Source organism: Saimiri boliviensis, chromosome 2 (genome assembly GCF_048565385.1).
Source record: "Saimiri boliviensis isolate mSaiBol1 chromosome 2, mSaiBol1.pri, whole genome shotgun sequence".
NCBI classification, from domain to species: domain Eukaryota; kingdom Metazoa; phylum Chordata; class Mammalia; order Primates; family Cebidae; genus Saimiri; species Saimiri boliviensis.
The window spans coordinates 229,685,370-229,705,124 of NC_133450.1; the positions used below are offsets into that span (position 1 = coordinate 229,685,370).

The 19,755-nt window shown below is 37.3% G+C and overlaps 1 protein-coding gene across 6 annotated transcripts in view; it reads right to left on the reverse strand.

The window, feature by feature from the left end:
- Window positions 1-343: 343 nt before the first annotated feature.
- The window catches only part of AGTPBP1 (ATP/GTP binding carboxypeptidase 1), a 175,934-nt gene continuing 156,522 nt past the window's right edge, over window positions 344-19,755 (reverse strand). For 5 of the 6 annotated variants that reach the window (XM_039475080.2, XM_039475079.2, XM_039475078.2 and 2 more), the window contains one exon: window positions 344-5,621. In XM_039475080.2, the coding sequence (XP_039331014.1) occupies window positions 5,444-5,621 (178 nt within the window). In that variant the 3' untranslated portion in view covers window positions 344-5,443. The other variant, XM_074395489.1, reaches the window with a different exon arrangement.

The window sequence follows — 19,755 nt, forward strand, 5'->3', positions numbered from 1 at the left end:
TTTAAAGGGGATGTTCTCAGATTTTGGAATTTATCTTCTTATATGAAGTTATACAATTCATCCACTCTAGTTCAAGTACCCCACATTCTGACAGAAAAAAAAGTAGATGAAATGTCAAACATTTCTAGAAAGATGAGGAAAATAGAAGAAAGAACAATCATACAGATGATGTAAGATAAAAATGGGATAGTATAAATAATTTAAGTCACGACACTGTAAATGTGTATGTGATTTGACTTTAGTAAATATTTACCGCTGAACATGAAAACAAATTTCTAGTCATAAAACCCTCTACTTGATTACACTTTCAGCTAGAGAAAAATCTACAGAGAAGCCAAGCTCCTTTCAAAGGTACAGACATTATTTTATTAAACACTAGTCTTTTCTATTGTAATTTTCAATAACAAACACTTTTGCCTTTTACAATGTCTTCACATTTGCCATTTATCAAAGATCTTTATGTGGTTTAAAAGCACATCACGAACATTTGGGAGATCATGCATCTTCATGACTCTGACCAGATGTTTGCTATTGCCTGCCTCACTCTTCTCAATTATGTCTTTGAGGGAGACAGTCCTACATTGGGTATTATAAAGGTAGATCTTTCTAAATAATCAGAGCAAAATCTCTTTAGCCATTTAAGGTTATCTGGGTTTGCAAACAGAAGAATACCACAAATCCATTTTCACTTCACAGGGTCTGAGTATGCATGCAAATGCGCACACATGAAGACTGCTGTAGGACTCGAGTGTCAGCCACATCTTAGACTCCAAACATTGCATGACTGGCCTGTGTGGGGCTTATATTCCACTGGAAAAGGGCCATTCACATGAATTTTGGCACTGCAAAGTTAGCAAACTCAAACAGAAAATGTATAATTATTCGAGGCCCCCAATAACTAGCCAAGCTGGAAGAAATCGTAGGATTTGATAGAGGGCACCGAATTCCGTAAACAAGGCTTGTGAGGCAGGGTGGGAAGGAATGGCCATAGGCCAAGTCATTGTTCACATCCTAGAAAGAGGAGTATAAATAAGAGACTTCCATCTGCCCAGTGTCAGCCCAATATAGGTAAGTAAAAATGCTTTGTAAATATTATTAATAGTGGGAAACAACTGATGTGATGCTCAAGGATTAAACCTTCAAAATACTCATTTTCACAAAGGAAACTCTCTTCTAGGTTTCCTTTTATGTCACAGGAATTTGAATATAGTTTAATCAGATAAATACTTAATACTAACATCCTATTGTAAAAGTAGAATAGCATTCTAATTAAAACACTGCTTCAATGAGATTTTCCTAATAGAACTAGAGTTTACATACAGCTAAACTTTCACCAACATAAAAGAAAAATTCACCAATTTTCAATAAACATTTTGTAAAGTATGTATAGGAAAACAAGGATTTATAAGGATACACTTATAGTTCCATTACTATCATGTATTTCTGTATCATGCACAAAAACAATTCCATTAATACATTGATTGTTTTATCCATTTCAGTACTTATACGGTCATTTTAATTTGGACATTTAAAATGTATAAATAGATTCATTGCTGTTAGTGCACTATCTGAAGCAGAACTCTAGGTTACTTATTTGTAATTAGGATTCAGACAAATGCCCATGTTTCTAAACACCACACAAAAAAACTAGCAAAAGTGGCAGAGACTGATTATTCTTCCTGTCTCCAAAAGACAATGATCACACAAAAGTCAATGTGAACCATAGGTTTTTGCTTTTTATCTTGCCTGAACAAATTTCATAAATTCAAGAAAGATCCTCGAGCTTTTAACAGTCTCACTCTTTGAAGAAAGGCAAAGGATAGCAGCTCCTTTGTTGTCAGGAGACCCGGGCTAAACCCTGCCTCTGCCCAAGTGCCCCTGTGACCTTACTTGACCTCCTTGATTCTACAAATTAGTTTGATCTAAATTCTCCCCAATGCTAATTTGCAGTTCACAAGTCCTGTGATTCTCAGGAAGCTGTGATGCTGGAAGAGCATACTGGATGATACTAGTAATTCTCGAAGTGTGGTTCTGCAGCATCACCACCTGGGAATTTGCAAAAAATGCAGATTCTTGGACCCCTAACCCAGATCTACATAATCAGAAAACTGTCTTCAGAAGACCTGCAGAAGACTCTGATGCACATTACAACATGAGAACCAGTGTACAAGACCAAAACTGTATTTAAGAGATTCAAAGTTCCAGATGCAAAGTAAATAAATCTAAGCTCCATCATCAGACTCAGTTTCTCAGACCCCATCACTGCTGCACAACGTAGAACACTGATTGTCAGAACTATGCCATTGAAGACATCTTAATCATAATTTAAACACTGAATAATCTGAGGGAAAAAAAATGAGGCCACAGTAGTAAAAATCAGGGCAACTTTAACTACTAATACCCAATAAAACTTAATTATATTTCTAACTAGGAAAGTTAGGAATTCGATTATTATTATTTTTTGAGACAGTCAAGCTCTGTCACCCCAGCTGGAGTGCAGTGGCTCCATCTTGGCTCACTGCTGCAACCTCCGCCTCCCAGGTTCAAGGGATTCTCATGCCTCAGACACCTGAGTAGCTAGGATTACAGATGCATGCCACCACGCCTGGCTAGTGTTTGCATTTTTCATGGAGATGGAGTTTTGCCATGCTGGCCACACTGATCTGGAACTCCTGACCTCACCTGCCTTGGCCTCTCAAAGTGCTGGGATTACAGGTGTGAGCCACCGCACCTAGCCCTAAATTTTTAAAAATATTTTCAAAGCTATTTATATGAAAAAATCATTTCCTAACTATAAAGAATTTATCTTTGATTTTGTGAATATTTAATAAAAAGCTTTATTCAGGCTCATAGTATATGCTAAAGTACTTCGTTAATGTAAAATATCATAACAGTATGTGGTTAATTTTTATACTGCTAACATAATAAACTGAAATTTTTGAGTCATTCTGCACATTCTAGTAACTGTAGTTTCTTTTTGCACATGATTATCTTGGCTTTTAATTTCCAATTTTGTAAAAGCCAAAAATTCATACACAGCTAGCCCTCTATATCTATAGGTTCAATATTCACAGATTAAGCCAATCTCAGACAGAAGACATTCAATAAACAATGACACGATTTTTTAAAATGCAAATTCACAAAACTGCCAGACACAGTGGTGAGTACCTGCAGCCCTAGCTACTTGGGACGCTGAGGTGGGAGGACTGTGTAAGTCCAGGAGTCGGAGACCAGCCTGGTCAAAACATCCCATTATGAGTCCTCATCTCTTAAGAAACACACACAAACACATTATACAGTATAACAACTATTTACATACCATTTATATTGTGTTAGGTATTGTAAGTAATTTAGAGATGATTGAAAGTATACGGGAGGATGTCTATAGGTTAAATGCAAATACTACTCCATTTTATATCAGAGACTTCAGCAACTGTGGATTTGGATATCTGTGGGGTCCTGGAACCAATCCGAGAATACTAAGGGACAACCGTATGGACATGGCGGCTCCAAAATTTACTCTCTGAAAAAGTATAATTATAATAAAATATGCAATTGCTTTATATATAAAATATACAAATCATAAAATTATTTATAATTATAAATATTAAAGTGATTAAATACTTTCCTTGCAAAATTATCCTTTCTTTCCTAAATTTGGTTACCCACACTAAGAGGACCAGTTCAGCTTCAAGGTCTATTTGACGTTTGTCTTCTGAGATTACTAAGAATTAGGCTAGTGAAAAAGACCCGTTTCAATTGCTCCATACTACGTTTTTAAATGTGGCTCCCGAAACACCAAAAAGAACCTACACTGTTAATGAAATACATTAAATATTACAAAGAAAAATCACTGATTTAGAAAATGCAAAAATCTGAACTACATCTTTTTTTTTTTTTTTTCGATAACAGGTTAAAAACACTGTAATCTAGGAAAAAGTAAGGAAAACATGCCAAAACTGAAGCACCTGAATCCTGGCAACAATCTGCAATGAGGTATCTTTTGGAGGTTGTTTTATTGTATCAGAAACATAGTTCTTAAAACACTTTTCCAAAATCAATGGATTTGCTTTGTTTAAAAATAAAGTCATTCCTGCAGCAAGAGGGCTAAAACCCAGGTAGGTATCACTACAAGAAAGGGTTTAGATGTACTGCAGTCATCTAGGATTCTGATACCAGTGTCAGCATGCCCTAAGTCAATTGACTTCACTAACTCTAATAACACAGCACAGCTCAGGAGACGCTGAATAAGCTCAGTAGACAAATGCACATTTAACATCAGATCATCTTCTCACTGCATTTTTTAAGCTTCTTGACAAATTGTTCAACTGCAGTAATTAGGTGTATCCACGAGGCACAATATTAAAAGAGCTGTTTAGATATATCTTTTATGATAGGTATGGGCAGATGTCTATCATAACAAAACTTAAGACTAGAATATTCTACTTCCTTTTTTTTTTTTTTTTTTTTATTATTGAGACAAAGTCTTATTCTGTCGCCCAGGCTGGAGTGCAGTGGCGCAATCTAGGCTCTCTGCAACCTCCACTTACTGGGTTCAGGCCATTCTCTTGTCTCAGCCTCCCTAGTAGCTGGAATTACAGGTGTGTGCCACCACGTCCAGCTAATTTTTGTATTTTTAGTAGAGACAGTGTTTCACCATGTTGACCAGGCTGGTATCGAACCCCTGACCTCAAGTGACCCACCCACCTCAGCCTCCCAAAGTGCTGGGAATACAGGCATGAGCCACCATGCCCAGCCAACTTTCTAAAAACAACTTTTTATAATTTTTTTATGGGTTTTTATCATATTCTCACAAAGTTCTATACGTCAAATAATTTGGTTAAAGAAGATGACGAAATGAATGCAACATTTAATACAGTTTTTATTTGTTTAATTTGGTAAATCTAGAATGTAATGGTCTCAAGGCAAACCCTGGAGTACTTCAGTCACAGCCCAACAGTTAACATGATTCTGAAGAACAGTCTTATATTCAATATCTACCCACCTCTAAACAAACACATCTATAGAAATCCATGTACATATATATTAGTTTTCAACAACTCAGGATTTTCAACAACTCTAAAATTTCAATTTTATATTCTGAACACACTTCAAAATTACCCATTTGATGCAGCATATAACCATAAGGAGATAAAAATTCATGCAATGATACTCGGGGTTTTTGTTTTTTTTTTTTTTTTAAGTAAATCCAGTATTTGATCATTCAGTGCTACATAAAGTGCACTGAATATCTAAAATAAAACAAGTGCCAATTTTATCATTAATTAATAACATGTTTATTGTCTTGAAACCAAACTGGCCCAAGTTACTTTTTGTCTTTTTGAGTCAGCTCTGTATAAACTCATTTCTCTCACATTTCCTGTGTAATAAAAACCAAGATATTTCATTTCTTCTTTGTGGTTAACAAGAGACGGCAGTTGGCTCAGGGTAGGTATGTTCTTGATAATTCAGAGTCAGAAAGTACTTCTTCTTGAGCAGAAGGTTCATAATCTCCCACATTTTCAGCCAACTCAATATCTAACTCATCATTACTTTCTGCACTGTAATCAACTTCTTCAAGGAATCGAGGTTCATCTTCATCCAAAACGTAAGTGGTAGGGCTGTAGCCAAAACACATGGAACATACAAGACTTTGTTAGGTTTTAAGGTCCTAATACAAGATTATTTCACCATACTGAATTTTGATTCCAATATAATATAAGCTGCATTCACTTTAAAAATCTTATCCAAATGAACAAGTTAAGATTTATAATAGGTGAAAGTTCCTTGTATTGACAATAAGCAGTGAAATGTGAATTATTAATTACAAGAGTATCAATACATTTCCTAAAATTAGATAGCTTTAAAAAATGAACTCTCTCCTCAGGTTATTTCTTTGAAAGATTTCATCAATTTACAGGCTAAGATTTATTTTTAAATTCTACCTTGTCACTGTAAAGCAGGCAACCTATGATTTGAATAGTCCTTACAAGAAACTGCGAGCATTTAATTGGCTTCTTGAGTAAGACACTAAAACTACTCACTCTAATTCTATAAAGTGATCAGCTGCCATAAAAAAACAGCCCATATACCCACCCTCCCAGTTTCCGTAGGTCGAGAATAAAAATGAAAAACAAGTGAACGCTTCATACCCAGATTAATTACTTTCCCTAAGGACACAGAATAAGACATTTGCTTAAAAGCACTAAGTGCTTCTAAATATTTCATGAAGCAGGTTGTTTGGGACTGAGACAATGTTTCTACTAGGTTCTGTAACATATTCTTTCCTAGAAAAATATCACATTAACGAAAAGAACAAAAAAAGAACAACAAAAAAAGAAAAATATCACATTATTCTGATTTCTCCCCATTTGTGAGATTTCTATACAACACACAACATCAAAGAAACACTACAGAAACATTTCAAAATCTCTAAGGTAGTGACCAAATCTACCTTAATTTCATATAGCTGTATGTTTATTTCCCACCTGTTTCCAAAAAGGATTTCCTATCACTGATGCAATTAAAACCTATTAAAGTCAGACAATAAAAAGGGTACAAGAATCTGTTAAAATTAAGAGAAGCAGATGTCACTAGGCACCTAAAATGAGAGCATTCCTGCAACTGAGTATTAAATTCAGTTCAGGTATCTGGAAGTTAAAGTGGGATGGGAAAGTTAATAGGTTATATGGTTGTAATTTTCTGAGAAGAGAATGCAAGACTCATCTGGCAAGAATACCTTTTTCCTATAATTGCTTTAATCTTGTTCATTAAAGAGAAAAATGCATTGCAAAACCACCTTGCTCTAATGTAGCAAACTTCCTCTTAGAAGTTCAGAGCTTGCAATATGATAGAGTAGTCCAAATAAATCAAGCTGAGTGGCTTGGAGGATTATGTGAGACTTCACAACATACTTAACACTCACAAGAACAATTTCACAGTTTTTAATTTGCAACTAAAATATTTAGTATGAATCTGTTAGGTCTTTAGAGAAACAAGTTAGATTAAAGCAAATGATTATTTGGCTTTTTTTTTTTTTTTTTTTTTTTTTTTTGAGACAGAGTCTTTCTGTTGCCCAGGCTGGAGTACAGTGGCATGATCTCGACTCACCGCAACCTCTGCCTCCAGGTTCAAGCGATTCTCCCACCTCAGTCCCCTGAGTAGCTGGGACTACAGGACCCTGCCACCATGCCTGGCTAATTTTTGTATTTTTAATAGAGATGAGGTTTCACCATGTTGGCCAGGCTGGTCTCGAACTCCTGATCTAAAATGATCCGCCTGCTTCAGCCTCCCAAAGTGCTGGGATTACAGGCATGAGCCAACGTGCTCAACCTTATTTGACCTTTTAAAATGACTTATCATGTTTCCTTTGAAATGTAGTAATTCATTCTTCCTTCCTGAGTTTGTATTTCAAATTCTCAGAGGTGTCCCAGGTGATTCTGAGAATAAATGGAAAACTAACTGAAGCAAAGAAGGGGGAAAGAGGGAAGTAAGAAAAGGCAAATCTTCTCCTGCCACATACTTTCTTCCTGGAGACAATCATAACAAGAAGAAATGACGATGGAAATGTGAGGCAGAGACAGGTACTAAAAAGTTATGCACTGTGCCAGCACAGGGGCTGGGAAAACCACCCAGAACTACAGAGGCTGCTTCCAGACAGACAAGAAGTGGCCAGTGTCTCCCAACAGGTAGGAAGAACACAAAATCCATATGTTGGGTAGGTGGTCAGGGAAGTACGCATTGTTCAAGAGATCCATGGACAGCAGAATTCTAGCCCACCTTTCCCCCAGTCTGAAAACAGACTTGGCAGAAGTGAATCTGGTTGCTGGGAGCTCAGCCACTGCACTGGGACCAGAGTAAGGATCTAGTTCTACATGGGAAACTGAATATTAGAGAGTTAATCAATTTAAACAAAAGGAAAGAGTTTACAGAAAAAACCTAGTCCTATAAGCTGAAGTCAGTGAGGAAACAGAATGAGAGAAGTATGATTTAGGAGCAAGAAGGATGCCCAGGATGGAGCTAAATAAGCTCCTTGACAGTAAGAAATCTTAGAGCAATGTTGGTGTCAGGTGTTGAGGTGCACTTTTAAGACAAAAGGCAAGTAACTGGAAAATTAAAGGAAGCATCTTCACAAGGAATGCTCAGGAATATGTCAGTTCTTGATCTTGGTTCATTGATCATGTTGACTATGAAAAGAACTCCATTTGCATCCTGAAATCACCCATTCTGATAAAAGTGTGGAATAAGAGTATGAAACTGGTCCACTCCTCTGATGCCACTCCTGTAACCCACACTGGCCCTAACATTTGACTCTTGCTTCTCCAGGTCCTAATAAAATCATGTTCCTAGGCACAGCTTCTTTAAGGTCTACATTAGAGTTGAAGTATACGGAGCACATCAAGCCCTTGTGAGGAGCACACCAGTGCCAGCTCAGGCACTGAGCTGAGTGTGCAAAGAGGTGGAAGTTATCGAGGGAAATAAGTATGCACAAGTGTGTGCGTGTGTGTGTGTGTGAACATATACACACACACACACAGAGAGAAAGAATTATATATATATATATAGAGAGAGAGAGAGAAGACAGAAAAGAGAGAAGTTATCAGGGGATCTGGACGGAGCTAGGGGAATAAATACTGAGATGGGGAAAGAGAAAAACAAAAAATTACAATCCCCAACATTCCACTAAAACCAGACTCCTATTCCAATCACCATTTTCCAGTCCATTTTTACGAGCTCTCCCCACCGCACTTCACGGTGGTGAAGATTCTGACACCCTTCTCTTCTAGTTTGCCTGATTCCTTTCTGTCCCTTCTCAATGGTGACCATGTGCTCCTCATCCTCTATGTAATCCTCAGACCTAGGCACTGTATTTATAAAAATGCTTTCCTAGCCAACAGCTCTTATAAGCATGCCCTCTTTGAACAAGTTCATCTGTTTTAATCTGTATTCTGATTATTTCCAAATCCAAATTTCTGGTCCCAATTTCTCTACTGAACTTATGTACATGCATGGACTTGCCAGATACAGTCCCATGACTGTCTCACATGCACCTCAAATGTAGCATCTGGAGAGCTCACTGTTACCCCACCAAGCCCAATCCTCTTCCAGTATGCTAGGTATCACTCACCAAAGTTCTCTACAAGCAAGTCCTGCCGCTCAACATCCTGACCACTCCACGCCTCACATTTCATATTGCAAGGCTTCGCCAGCACTGTTTCCTTTGCATAAGGTACTGGTATGGTTTGGATGTGTGTCCCCTCCAAATCTCATGTTGAAATGTAATACCCAATGTCAGAAGTGGGGCCAGGGGGTGGGGTGTTTGGGTGATGAATGGCTTCGTGCCTCTCCTTATGGTAATGAGTGCATTCTCACTGTGTTCATGCAAGATCTGGTTATTTAAAAGAGTATAGCACTTCTCCCCTCGCCATGTGGCATGTCTGCTCCTGCTCTGCCTTCTACCATGAGTAAAAGCACCCTGAGGCTTCCCAAAAGCCAAGCAGACAGTGGCACCATGCTTCCTGTACAGCCTGCAGAACCATCAGCCAATTAAACCTCTTTTCTTTATAAATAACCCAGTCTCAATTTATAAGTATCCAGTCGCTATAAAGGAATACCTCTATAAAGGACAAATGCAGGTATACTTCACATCTTTCTTCCCCTAAATACTCTTTTTGCAAAACACACCTCAGTCTCATCTTCAGATGTTTGTCCTTAAAGCCCATCTTAGGATATATGTCCTTTCTCTATATTCCCTTTGTACCTGTACATTCTATTAGATCACTTTTTGTATGCAATTGAAACCACTCATTTGTGTGCGTATCTTCTCAGTACTAAATCACAAGCACCTTTAAGATCAAGAACTGTGACTTCCCCATCTGAGTACCTCCTGTCAGCTTCCAGAAGGCCATGACACATTGCAGACACCTCAATAAATGTTTGCTAAACTACGAAAAGCCTTGAGGTTGATGAAATCCTCAAGTTTTCTATCACCCCATCCCACTGATTTTACTTTAGTGAACAAACTTTGAGGCACAAGACCAATCACAGCAATTCATCTTTGCTTTTATTAATAATTGCAACAAATGTTTTAAGCACTTTACAACTTAGGAAATGCTTTCACAGACATTATTTCCTATGATTTCACAAAACCTTCACTTAAAAAAAAGACTTCAAGGACACTTGCCCTATAGTTATAAAATAATCGCTTTACATAAGCAGTTAAGAGTCCAAAAATTCTTACACTCATAAGAAAAAGAAAGTCTAACCAGTACTTAATGATTTCCCGTTATGATTACTTTGTTTTAATGCCGCCATTTCCTTGCTTCCCCCATTTCTTTCGCATAAGTTTACTCCTCCTGCCTGGTTCTGCTTCCTCCTCTGACAGCTGCCCTACGTACACCTGCCTTAACGTTTCTCCTTCTACTCTGAATAGACTAAGCCAAAAGCAATTCAGAAATATTTCATTCTAAAGAAAACAGTATTTTAGCCCAAAACCAAATCCTGTTCATGCTGCTTAAAGAAAAACATCAAAACTGTCACCCAAAGAGCCTTTCTCACAGGATGAATGCATTGAAATTCTCTGCTGTATGGTGTCATTATGATGCAGAAAAGGTTTATAATTCCAAATGATCTCTAAAAAGAACAGAAAAAATTTTTTGCTTTATGCAGATTCAGAAAGTTTTCTGGCTACCCTCATGTTAAGCTATTACGCATAAAATAAAACTAAACCTAAAAAATTCACCCTCTCCCTCAAATACAGGCTCTCTCTTTCCATAAGAGCTGATTTGCCATCCAAGACACCAGAATGTAGATCTTCAGCTCCATGACCTATGACAGGCACAATGAAAGCAAACCACAGCCCATGGAGTTGGAATATCATGGGGGAAAACTTTTTGAAAATTATGCACAGAAAAATACGCCATTGTCTAAATTATCAGCAATTTGTGAATTGCTAATTGTATCTTATTTTCTTGTATTGAAATGTCAGATTTAGGGTGAAAGAAAATCTTTCTATTTGTACAAATACCAGAGGTATTTCATTTATATAATGTATAAAATTTGATTCCTATCTTGTGAGAGATAAATATAACATCTCCTAAATATCACAAAGTAAACAAAGTTATCCATAGAAAATGCAAGTAACGATTTTTGTCAGGCTTAAATGGCTACAGCACATAGACATACATGCATACACACAAAGAACCAGCATATAGAATATCCAACGAGAATATTTTTCTATTTGAAAAAAATGCTAATTTATTTATACTTTTGTTTTAAAAAATATATATGGACAGTCCCTGACTTGTAATAGTTCCACTTACAATTTTTTAACTTGACAGTGCTACAAAACCATTCTGTTTTTTTACTTTCAGTATAATACTCAATAAATTACTGGAGATATCCAACAGTTTATTTATAAAACAGGCTTTGCCTTAGATGATTTTGCCCAACTACAGGCTACTGTTTAAGTGTTCTGAGTATGTTTAATGTAGGCCAGACTAAGCTATGATGTTTGGTAATTAGGTGTAGGAAATAGGTTTTTAACTTATAGTATTTTCAACTTATGGTGGGTTTATTGGGACATAATCCCACTGTAAGTCAAGGAGCAGTTGTATGACTAAGCTGGCTTTGGGAAGCAGCAATTAACTATGTCACTAAGCACCAACTTATCTTGTCATTGATCTAAAACATTACTTACACATAATGAAAGTGTTAAATGATTAAATTATCCAAATTATACAAGCGCATTTCAAAAATTGAAACCATTATCTTTTAGTAATTTTGGTTATATACTTGGGGGATACAAGATACAATAAAGGAATGGGAATTTTAGAGTTAGACCTCAATCCAATTCCTGATTCTGACAGGAATTTCTAGATGGATGGCCTCAAGTAAATTTCTCCCTCTGAGCCTCAGCTGCACACATCCATAAAAGGATCACAGTACCATCTGTCTCTGATCATTCTCAGTAGAACATGAGAATCTCTGGGATAACCAACCTTAACAGAAATTCAGAATGAACTTGCTTATTGTGGTCCCAAGACCACTGTAGGGAGTGACTTGCTGGGAAGACTCACAGGACTCAGCACACAGTCAAATTCAGTTACAACTTATTACAGTGAAAGGATACAAAGCAAAATCAGCAAGGAAAGAAAGGTACGTGGAGCAAAGTCCAGTGGAACCCAGGCCAAGCAAGGGCAGCTGCTAGAGGCAGAGAAGTCATCAGAGCTGTCAGCAATTTCAAAGGATTGGAGGCAAAAACTGAAGTTCAGAGCTGCCAAGGTTCCTGAAAGAAGGGAGTTGCAAAGATGTGACCTCAACACTTGACAGTTTTCCCTTAAAGACATTTGACAATGTTTTAAATTACATAGTACAAGAAGCTAAAAAGCAAAGCATAAAGCAGCAAAATAACCAAAACAAAAAATAAACAAGTGAGCAGCAGGAATTTCTGGTAGTCCTGTGGTGCTGAGGAGAGGAGGAGCCTAGGCCTTCAGTTGTGACCTCTGGAGGGCTACAGCTTAGAAAGCGAGGAGGGGTGAACCAAGAGTTAAAAGAGATTTCACACATTTTCCAACCCTACCTTAAGGCAACTCAGTGGCTCTCTGGACTGGGGCAATCTGCCCTACCCTAAAAGCCTATCAGAGGATAAAATGAATCTTCCATGAAGGAAGATAACCTAGAGCTTCTGCAAGTTTTTATACACAATACCCGGCATTTGAACAAATATTACCAGACATATCAAGAAATAGAAACAGGGACAGACCCAAAGTAGTTCAGTATGGGAGTTACCAGGCATGAACTTTAAAATAACTGTAATTAATATGTCCAAACAGATGATGAAATGAGTAATTTCACTGTCTGTGATCTATTTAAAGATAATCAAATGGAAAAGCCTAGAAGTGAAATATAAATGAATGAAATTAAAACCTCAAAAACAGGTTTAAAACTGTCTTTTGGACAGAGATGGAAAGAGAATTAGTGAAGCAGAGATAGTTAAGTAGAAAATGTCGAAACTGAAGGGACAAAAGCAAAAAAGGACAGACAACTTAAATCTCCACGTAAATTAAACCTGCTGAGGAGAAACGAAGAACGTGGCAGATGCAACATTTGAAGAGCTAAGGACTGGAAATTTTCCAAAAGCAATGAAAGACTCAAATCACAAATTTAAGAGGGGCTACAAATGCCAAGTAGGATAAATACAAAGAAAACCAGCTCTCAGCACTCAGAGCAAAATTGCTAAAAACCAGAAACAGAAAAACATAAGGGCACCCAGACAAGGCACATTACCTTCAAAGGAGTAAAAAATAAGACAGTAGGCTGGGCGAGGTGGCTCACACCTGTAATCCCAGCACTTTGGGAGGCTGAGGTGGGCGGATCACAAGGTCAGGAGTTTGAGACCAGCCTGACCAACATGGTGAAACTCCATTTCTACTAAAAATACAAAAAAATTTAGCCAGGCATGGTGGTACGTGCCTATAGTCCCAGTTACTCAGGAGGCTGAGGCAGGAGAATGGCTTGAACCCAGGATGCAGAGGTTGCAGTGAGCCAAGATCCCGCCATTGCACTCCAGCCTGGGCAACAGAGTGAGACTGTGTCTCAGAGAAAGAAAAAAAAAAAAGGAGTTCATTTCAACAAATCCTAGGGTCTACTTTAGTGTGGAAGGTGGGAGGAGAAAAAGGATCAGAAAGAGATAACTATTGGAAACTAGTCTTAGAAGCCAGGTGAGGCTCTGTACAACAACCCCCCGTGACCTGAGTTTACCTATGTAACAAACCTGCATATGTACTGATGAACCTAAAAGTTTAAGAAATACTACTAATAAAAAGAAATATATGGAGTTTAATTAAAATATATGACAATAACACAAAATGTCAAACGGTGAGTAAAATACAAACATTAGGATGTATTTTAAATACAATCCTAGCATTGTCTGTGAAAAGGCAAAAAAAGTAATTTTTATTATACTCTAATAAACCAAATATCCATGTGATCACCTCTAGAGTACCAGTAAAAGAGTAGTAAAAGAGAATGGAACAAGCTTTTAGAGAAACAAAAATAGAATAACAAAAAATTTTTTAATTAATCTCAAAGGTGAGAGAAAAACATAAAACAAGTGAAATCAATAGAAAACAAATATAGTAACTTACAAACTCAATTGTATTCGTAATTCCTTAAATGAAAATGGAGCAAATACTCCAATTAAAAGACAAAGATGACTAACTGGATTATAAAATACAATTACATGGTACATACAAGATTCTTATCTTAAATACAAAGAGAAAAACCGGGACTATAAAAGGATGGAAAAGGTGTATTATGCAAAAACTAACCAACAAAAGCTAAGGCAGCTACACTAACGTAAAACAAAGCAGACTTTAAAGCAAGAAGCATTACCAAAGAAAGAGACATTTCATGATAAAGGGATCAATCCACCAGAAGGACGTAACCACTCAAAAGTTCTACATACTTACTATAATAATGCATAAAGCAAAAATTGACAGAACTAACAGGAGAAGTGGACACATTCACAATGATGGGGGAAACTTGAAAACACCTCTCTTAGTACCTAATAGAACAAACAGACCCCAAAACCATTACAATGTGAAAAATATGAACAATAGATTTTAAAACCTGATCTTATCAGGACTATATGGAATGCTACAATCAGCAATTAAATGCTACAATCAGCAATTAAAGAATATACATTCTTTTATAAGATGAATGTAACACTAAATATGTATTCTTCCTTATGCTGATATTATATTCTTATTTTGAAGTCTCAGACACTTACTGTGAGAGAAATAACTTCTCCCAAGAGGCTACCAAAAATATAAATATCCATAAATATATACAATCATCAAAATCCCTATATAGCTAAGTCTTACAGACTAATAATTACTAATTAGATACCTATCTGCATCGCAGTTATAAGGATCATCTACTTAGGTAAGCCTTAAAGCTTCTGTTATAATCAACTCTGGTCTGGGATCCTGAGGTGTTCACATCAGTCTCAAACTTATTTTTCTGGATGATTTCAATCTCTGTATTTGTGGGCACAACAGCATTTCATCTACTAAGCACAAATATAAATAGTGGACTTTTAGTTATAAGTAACTATGATTTCCAAGGGATGAGAAGGTATGATATGATCTCCAATTACATGACTTGATCTGCCTAGAAAATATCCCAATAGTACTTACAGCTCCGAGACTTTTCTATGTAGTAGCAATAAATGATTTCCAGAAATGCAAACCAGACTCAAGTTATGTGTACCACAGCTATTAGAAAGGAAATCTATTTTTTTAATTAGCTTAATAAAATGGTAAATGATACATTAAATATAAGGCACATTAATACCAGTAAACTTTACCACATAGCTAAGTATTAGACACTACTGCTAACATTAAGCCAAGAATTACCTGTATTATTTTAATTTTCTCAAAAGACAAAGTTCCTATATATGTATAAACAAACAAATACTAGCTTCACATAACGAAAATACAGATAACAGAGGTTAACATTTCATTCTACTGTTAACAGTCTATGGCAACTAATATCTTTGTACTGTTTTACCAATAGCTTCCACTCAGTCTCTCCCACAACACTGGGGACATGTCTAGAGACTTTAACTGAGAAACACTGTGATGGTAACTGGTCCACAGACTCACAGTATTCCCTATACCTTATTAAGAAATGTATCAAAACATACAAAATTAGGTTTTTTAAAAGTATTAAAACAAAATATAACTAATGCTAAGTACTTTAAAGGCTTTCTCTGGCTTGTTGTATTTATCAGTTGCATTAGAAATAATTTCTCATCAAATTTTCTAATGTCCATGCTGTATACATAAAAAGGAATTAAGTAGTGACACATGCTACAATATGGATGAACCTTAAAAACATGCTAAGTGAATAAAGTCTGACACAAAAAGGTCACATATTGTACGATTCCATTTCTATGAAATATCCAGAACAGGTAAATCTACAGGACAGAAAGCAGATCGGTGGTTGCTGTGGTCTAGGAGTAACTGCTTAATTGGTTTGAGAGTCTCCTTTGAAAGTGATAAAAAGGTTTTGGAACAAGGTGGGGTGACTGATGGCTGCACACCATTGTCAACATACTAAATGCCACTGAATTGTTCACTTTAAAATGGTTAATTTTATGCTCTGTGAATTTCACCTCCATTAAAAACTAGATCCAAATAGTATTTTGATTATATGGCAGTAATTAGGCTTCTATTAACATGGGTATATTTTTTATTATGATTAAACACTGTGTAAATATTGGTATCTTTCAATTTCACTTTCAGTCTCTGGGGCTAACTAGAAGTTAGCCAGGCAAAGTATGAGTGAAAGACTTCCCTTAAAAGTTGGTATAGAAGCCAGGCACAGTAACTGTTGCCTGTAGTCCCAGCACTTGGGGAGGCTGGGGTGGGAAGACTGCTTGAGCCCAGGAGTTCAAAAGCAGCCTGGGCAACATAGGGAGGCTCCCTCTCTACTTAACAACAACAAAAAAAAAATTAGCTGGATGTGGGGGCATGTGCCTGTAGTCCCAGCTACTCAGGAGGCTGAGATGGGAGGATTGCTTGAGCCCAGAAGGTTAAGGCTGCAGTGAACTATGATCATGCCACTGCATTCCAGCTTGAGCAACAGAGCAGGACTCTGTCTCGAAAAAAAAAAAAAGGACACACTTTCAGGTTCCTATTATCCCTGCCCCAAAGACAGAGCAACAATTAGATCAAATACAAAACAGAAAGACAAAAAAGATACATATGCATATAGAAATAAGATATATATCTCCTTGGACCAGAAAAAGAACAAAATCATGAGGTCAGTTCATGGGTATGCTGCCAGGTCCAAAAGCAGGCAGCAAGTGGTTCCTTCAAGGCAACGGAGAGACTGACAAAGTGCCTTAGAGGCAGGGATCTAAATTCAGACTTGTGAATGGAGCAGCTGGAGTAAGCCTTCCCACTTTAGAAAGGAGGCTGAGACTTCTGCCTAAAGCTAAAGATGTTACAGCATTGCAATTATGAAGTCAGAAAGAAAGATACAAGGAATCACAGCCAGAACTTTCATGAACTCAGTGACTTGTCCTGCAAAATCCCCGATCACTGAAGGATGGGAAGTCTGAAATGCTAATATCATGCTACCATAAGCTTGGGCTGAAGCTCTGAGAGAGCCAGGTAGAAGTAATCACAAAATCATTAAGAGGTGAAGGGGAGAGACTTGAAAGGGCTGGGAGTGGGGGGACTCTTACTCAAAATGAGCCTGCAAACTATATGATCAGGAGAAACAGTGGATGAATTTACCAACACAATAAAAATCAATAGCGCAATCTACAAATGGCTTTAAAAGTGTTTAGGGTCTCCAAAGAAGGAAAGAATAATAGCCATAAGATAAACAAGAAAATGGAGGGCTGGGTGTGGTGGCTCATGCCTGTAATCCCAGCACACTGAGAGGCCAAAGTGGGTGAATCATTTGAGGTCAGGATTTCAAGACAGCTGGCCAACACAGTGAAGCCCCATCTCTACTAAAAATACAAAAATTATCCAGGCGGTAGTGGCCCATGTCTGTAATCCCAGCTACTCAGGAGTTTGAGGCAGAAGAATCGCTTGAGCCTAGAAGAGAGAGGTTGCAGTGAGCCGAGATCACACCACTGAATTCCAGACTGGATGACAGAGTGAGACCGTCTCGTCATTAAAACAAAAATCTCCCAGGAGACAAATTCTGGGAATAGTTGGTGAATTACAAAATGCTACTGAAGAATTTACCTAGGCTGTAGCAGGAAACATGAAAAAGCGGTTAAGAGACATGCATGGAGAACAGACTGAGAAATTCCAATACAGGAATTCTAGAAGAACAAAATAAAGGGAATGATAAAAGAAGCAATTTTCAAAGAGAAAGTGGTTGTGAACTTCAAAACTGAAGACAAGAGTCTTCAAATTAAAAGTACCTATTAAGTGTCAAGCAAGGTATACTAAAAATAAGTCTACTCCTAAACACAATGTCCTGAAACTGAACCACGTTGAGGATAATAATAAAATCTTAAAGAAGTGGAAGCATAGACATTTTGGTAGAGGGAAGCAAAAATGCAAAGACCCTGGGATGACAAAGAGATTGATCTGTTCTAAAATAAGGCTACTCAAGGTGTGGTCCATTGACCGGTGTGGTTCACAAACTCTTTGTTATTGGCCCATCATGACAAAAGTACAGAGACTGAAGTGAAGGGTTCAGAAACCTTTACAACAATTTGACACAGAAATTAAAGGTCTTGTGAATCTAGTAATAAGAAATTAGAGCTTATATTTTTATTCTTTGGGATCTTTTCTTCCATTTTCATAGTATGTCATTCTTATCATATTTTTATTCAAGTATCAGTCCAGAAAAAGTTGGAAAATAGAAACTGGTCCTTTTCCACAGCTGGTTTAGAAGCACTGTTCTAAAAACTCAAAGATAGTCAGTGCAGTTAGAATGATAAGTATACAGAGTGAGAGTAGGACAAGCTGAAAGAGGAAAGGAAAGTATAGGTGGCTTATGCTGACCTCAGAGACTCTAGTAATGGATATATTCCATTACGTGCCTGGGACATAGCTAACGGTTTCTAGCAAGAGAATGACCAGAGCATGCAAAGAAGCTGGAGGATACCAGCAGTATACAAAGCAAGACCAGTCAGAAGGTTGCTGGAGCCATCCATGCAAGGGGTGATGGCAGCCTGGACTGGTGTAACAGTAAAGATGATGGGGAGAAATGAAAGCTCTGGGAAATGTTTTAGAAGAGAAATCAAAAAGTTCTCTTTTTGATGGATTGGGTTAAGGGTAAGAGAGAGAGGAAAATGCCAATAAGAAGAATGAGTATGTAGGTGGACAGGGTGGCTAAGAATAAGCAGGTTTGCTATGAGAGAGGTAGGGGAACAGCAGTCACAAGCTGAGTTCTAGACCAGTTAATTTTGTGTCTAGGCATACATAAGCAAGTTGGAAGATGGATCCACAGATCTGGGAGATTACAGGTATTTTGGAGTTGTCAACATACAGACAGAATGTGAAGTCACAGGAACAAGTATCACCCACAGAAAGCAGGTAAGTTGAGAAGTGGGAGAGGAGAAAAAGCAAAAGAAGATGAAGAAAAAAAATCCTCAAAGGAAAGTTTATGATCACACCACCCTTTTTCCCCATCAACAAATAAACCCAAGTGACCTGTGTTAATTAACTATGGCTCTTATTAGCAAAGTGACTTTTATTAGTGATTACCAATGCAGAGCACAACTAAAGGATGAATATCAACAGCTAAGAAAAGGAGGCAAAGATAAAAAATATGTACAACATCCCCCATGCCACATTACCAATAATGCAAATAATGACAAGAATTTGCACTTATTCCTGAAAGGTTTCCAAGAGCAAGAAAAAGAATAGCTAAATGAATAAGCAATTACTATAAAATGAGATATTAAAATAATAAAAAGCAGTAACAAAGGAAAAAAGCTTTGGCAATCTGTATTAGGTGAGGGAAGTAGGCTTAAAAGCAACAAGTATATACCAATGACCTGATCAGAAACTGTAAAGCTGTCTAGTTTTATCTTCAGTCCACAATCAGAACCTCCCTCATCCCCCTTATTTACTCAATCCGTATTATATGAAAAACAAAACAATAACCACAAATTTACATTTAAGAAGCAGCATCCTGAGTAACTGTAGTGTGTCATATTACACTGGAAGTATCCACCTCAAAAAACGACTCCAGGTCGCTCTGCAGCCACCA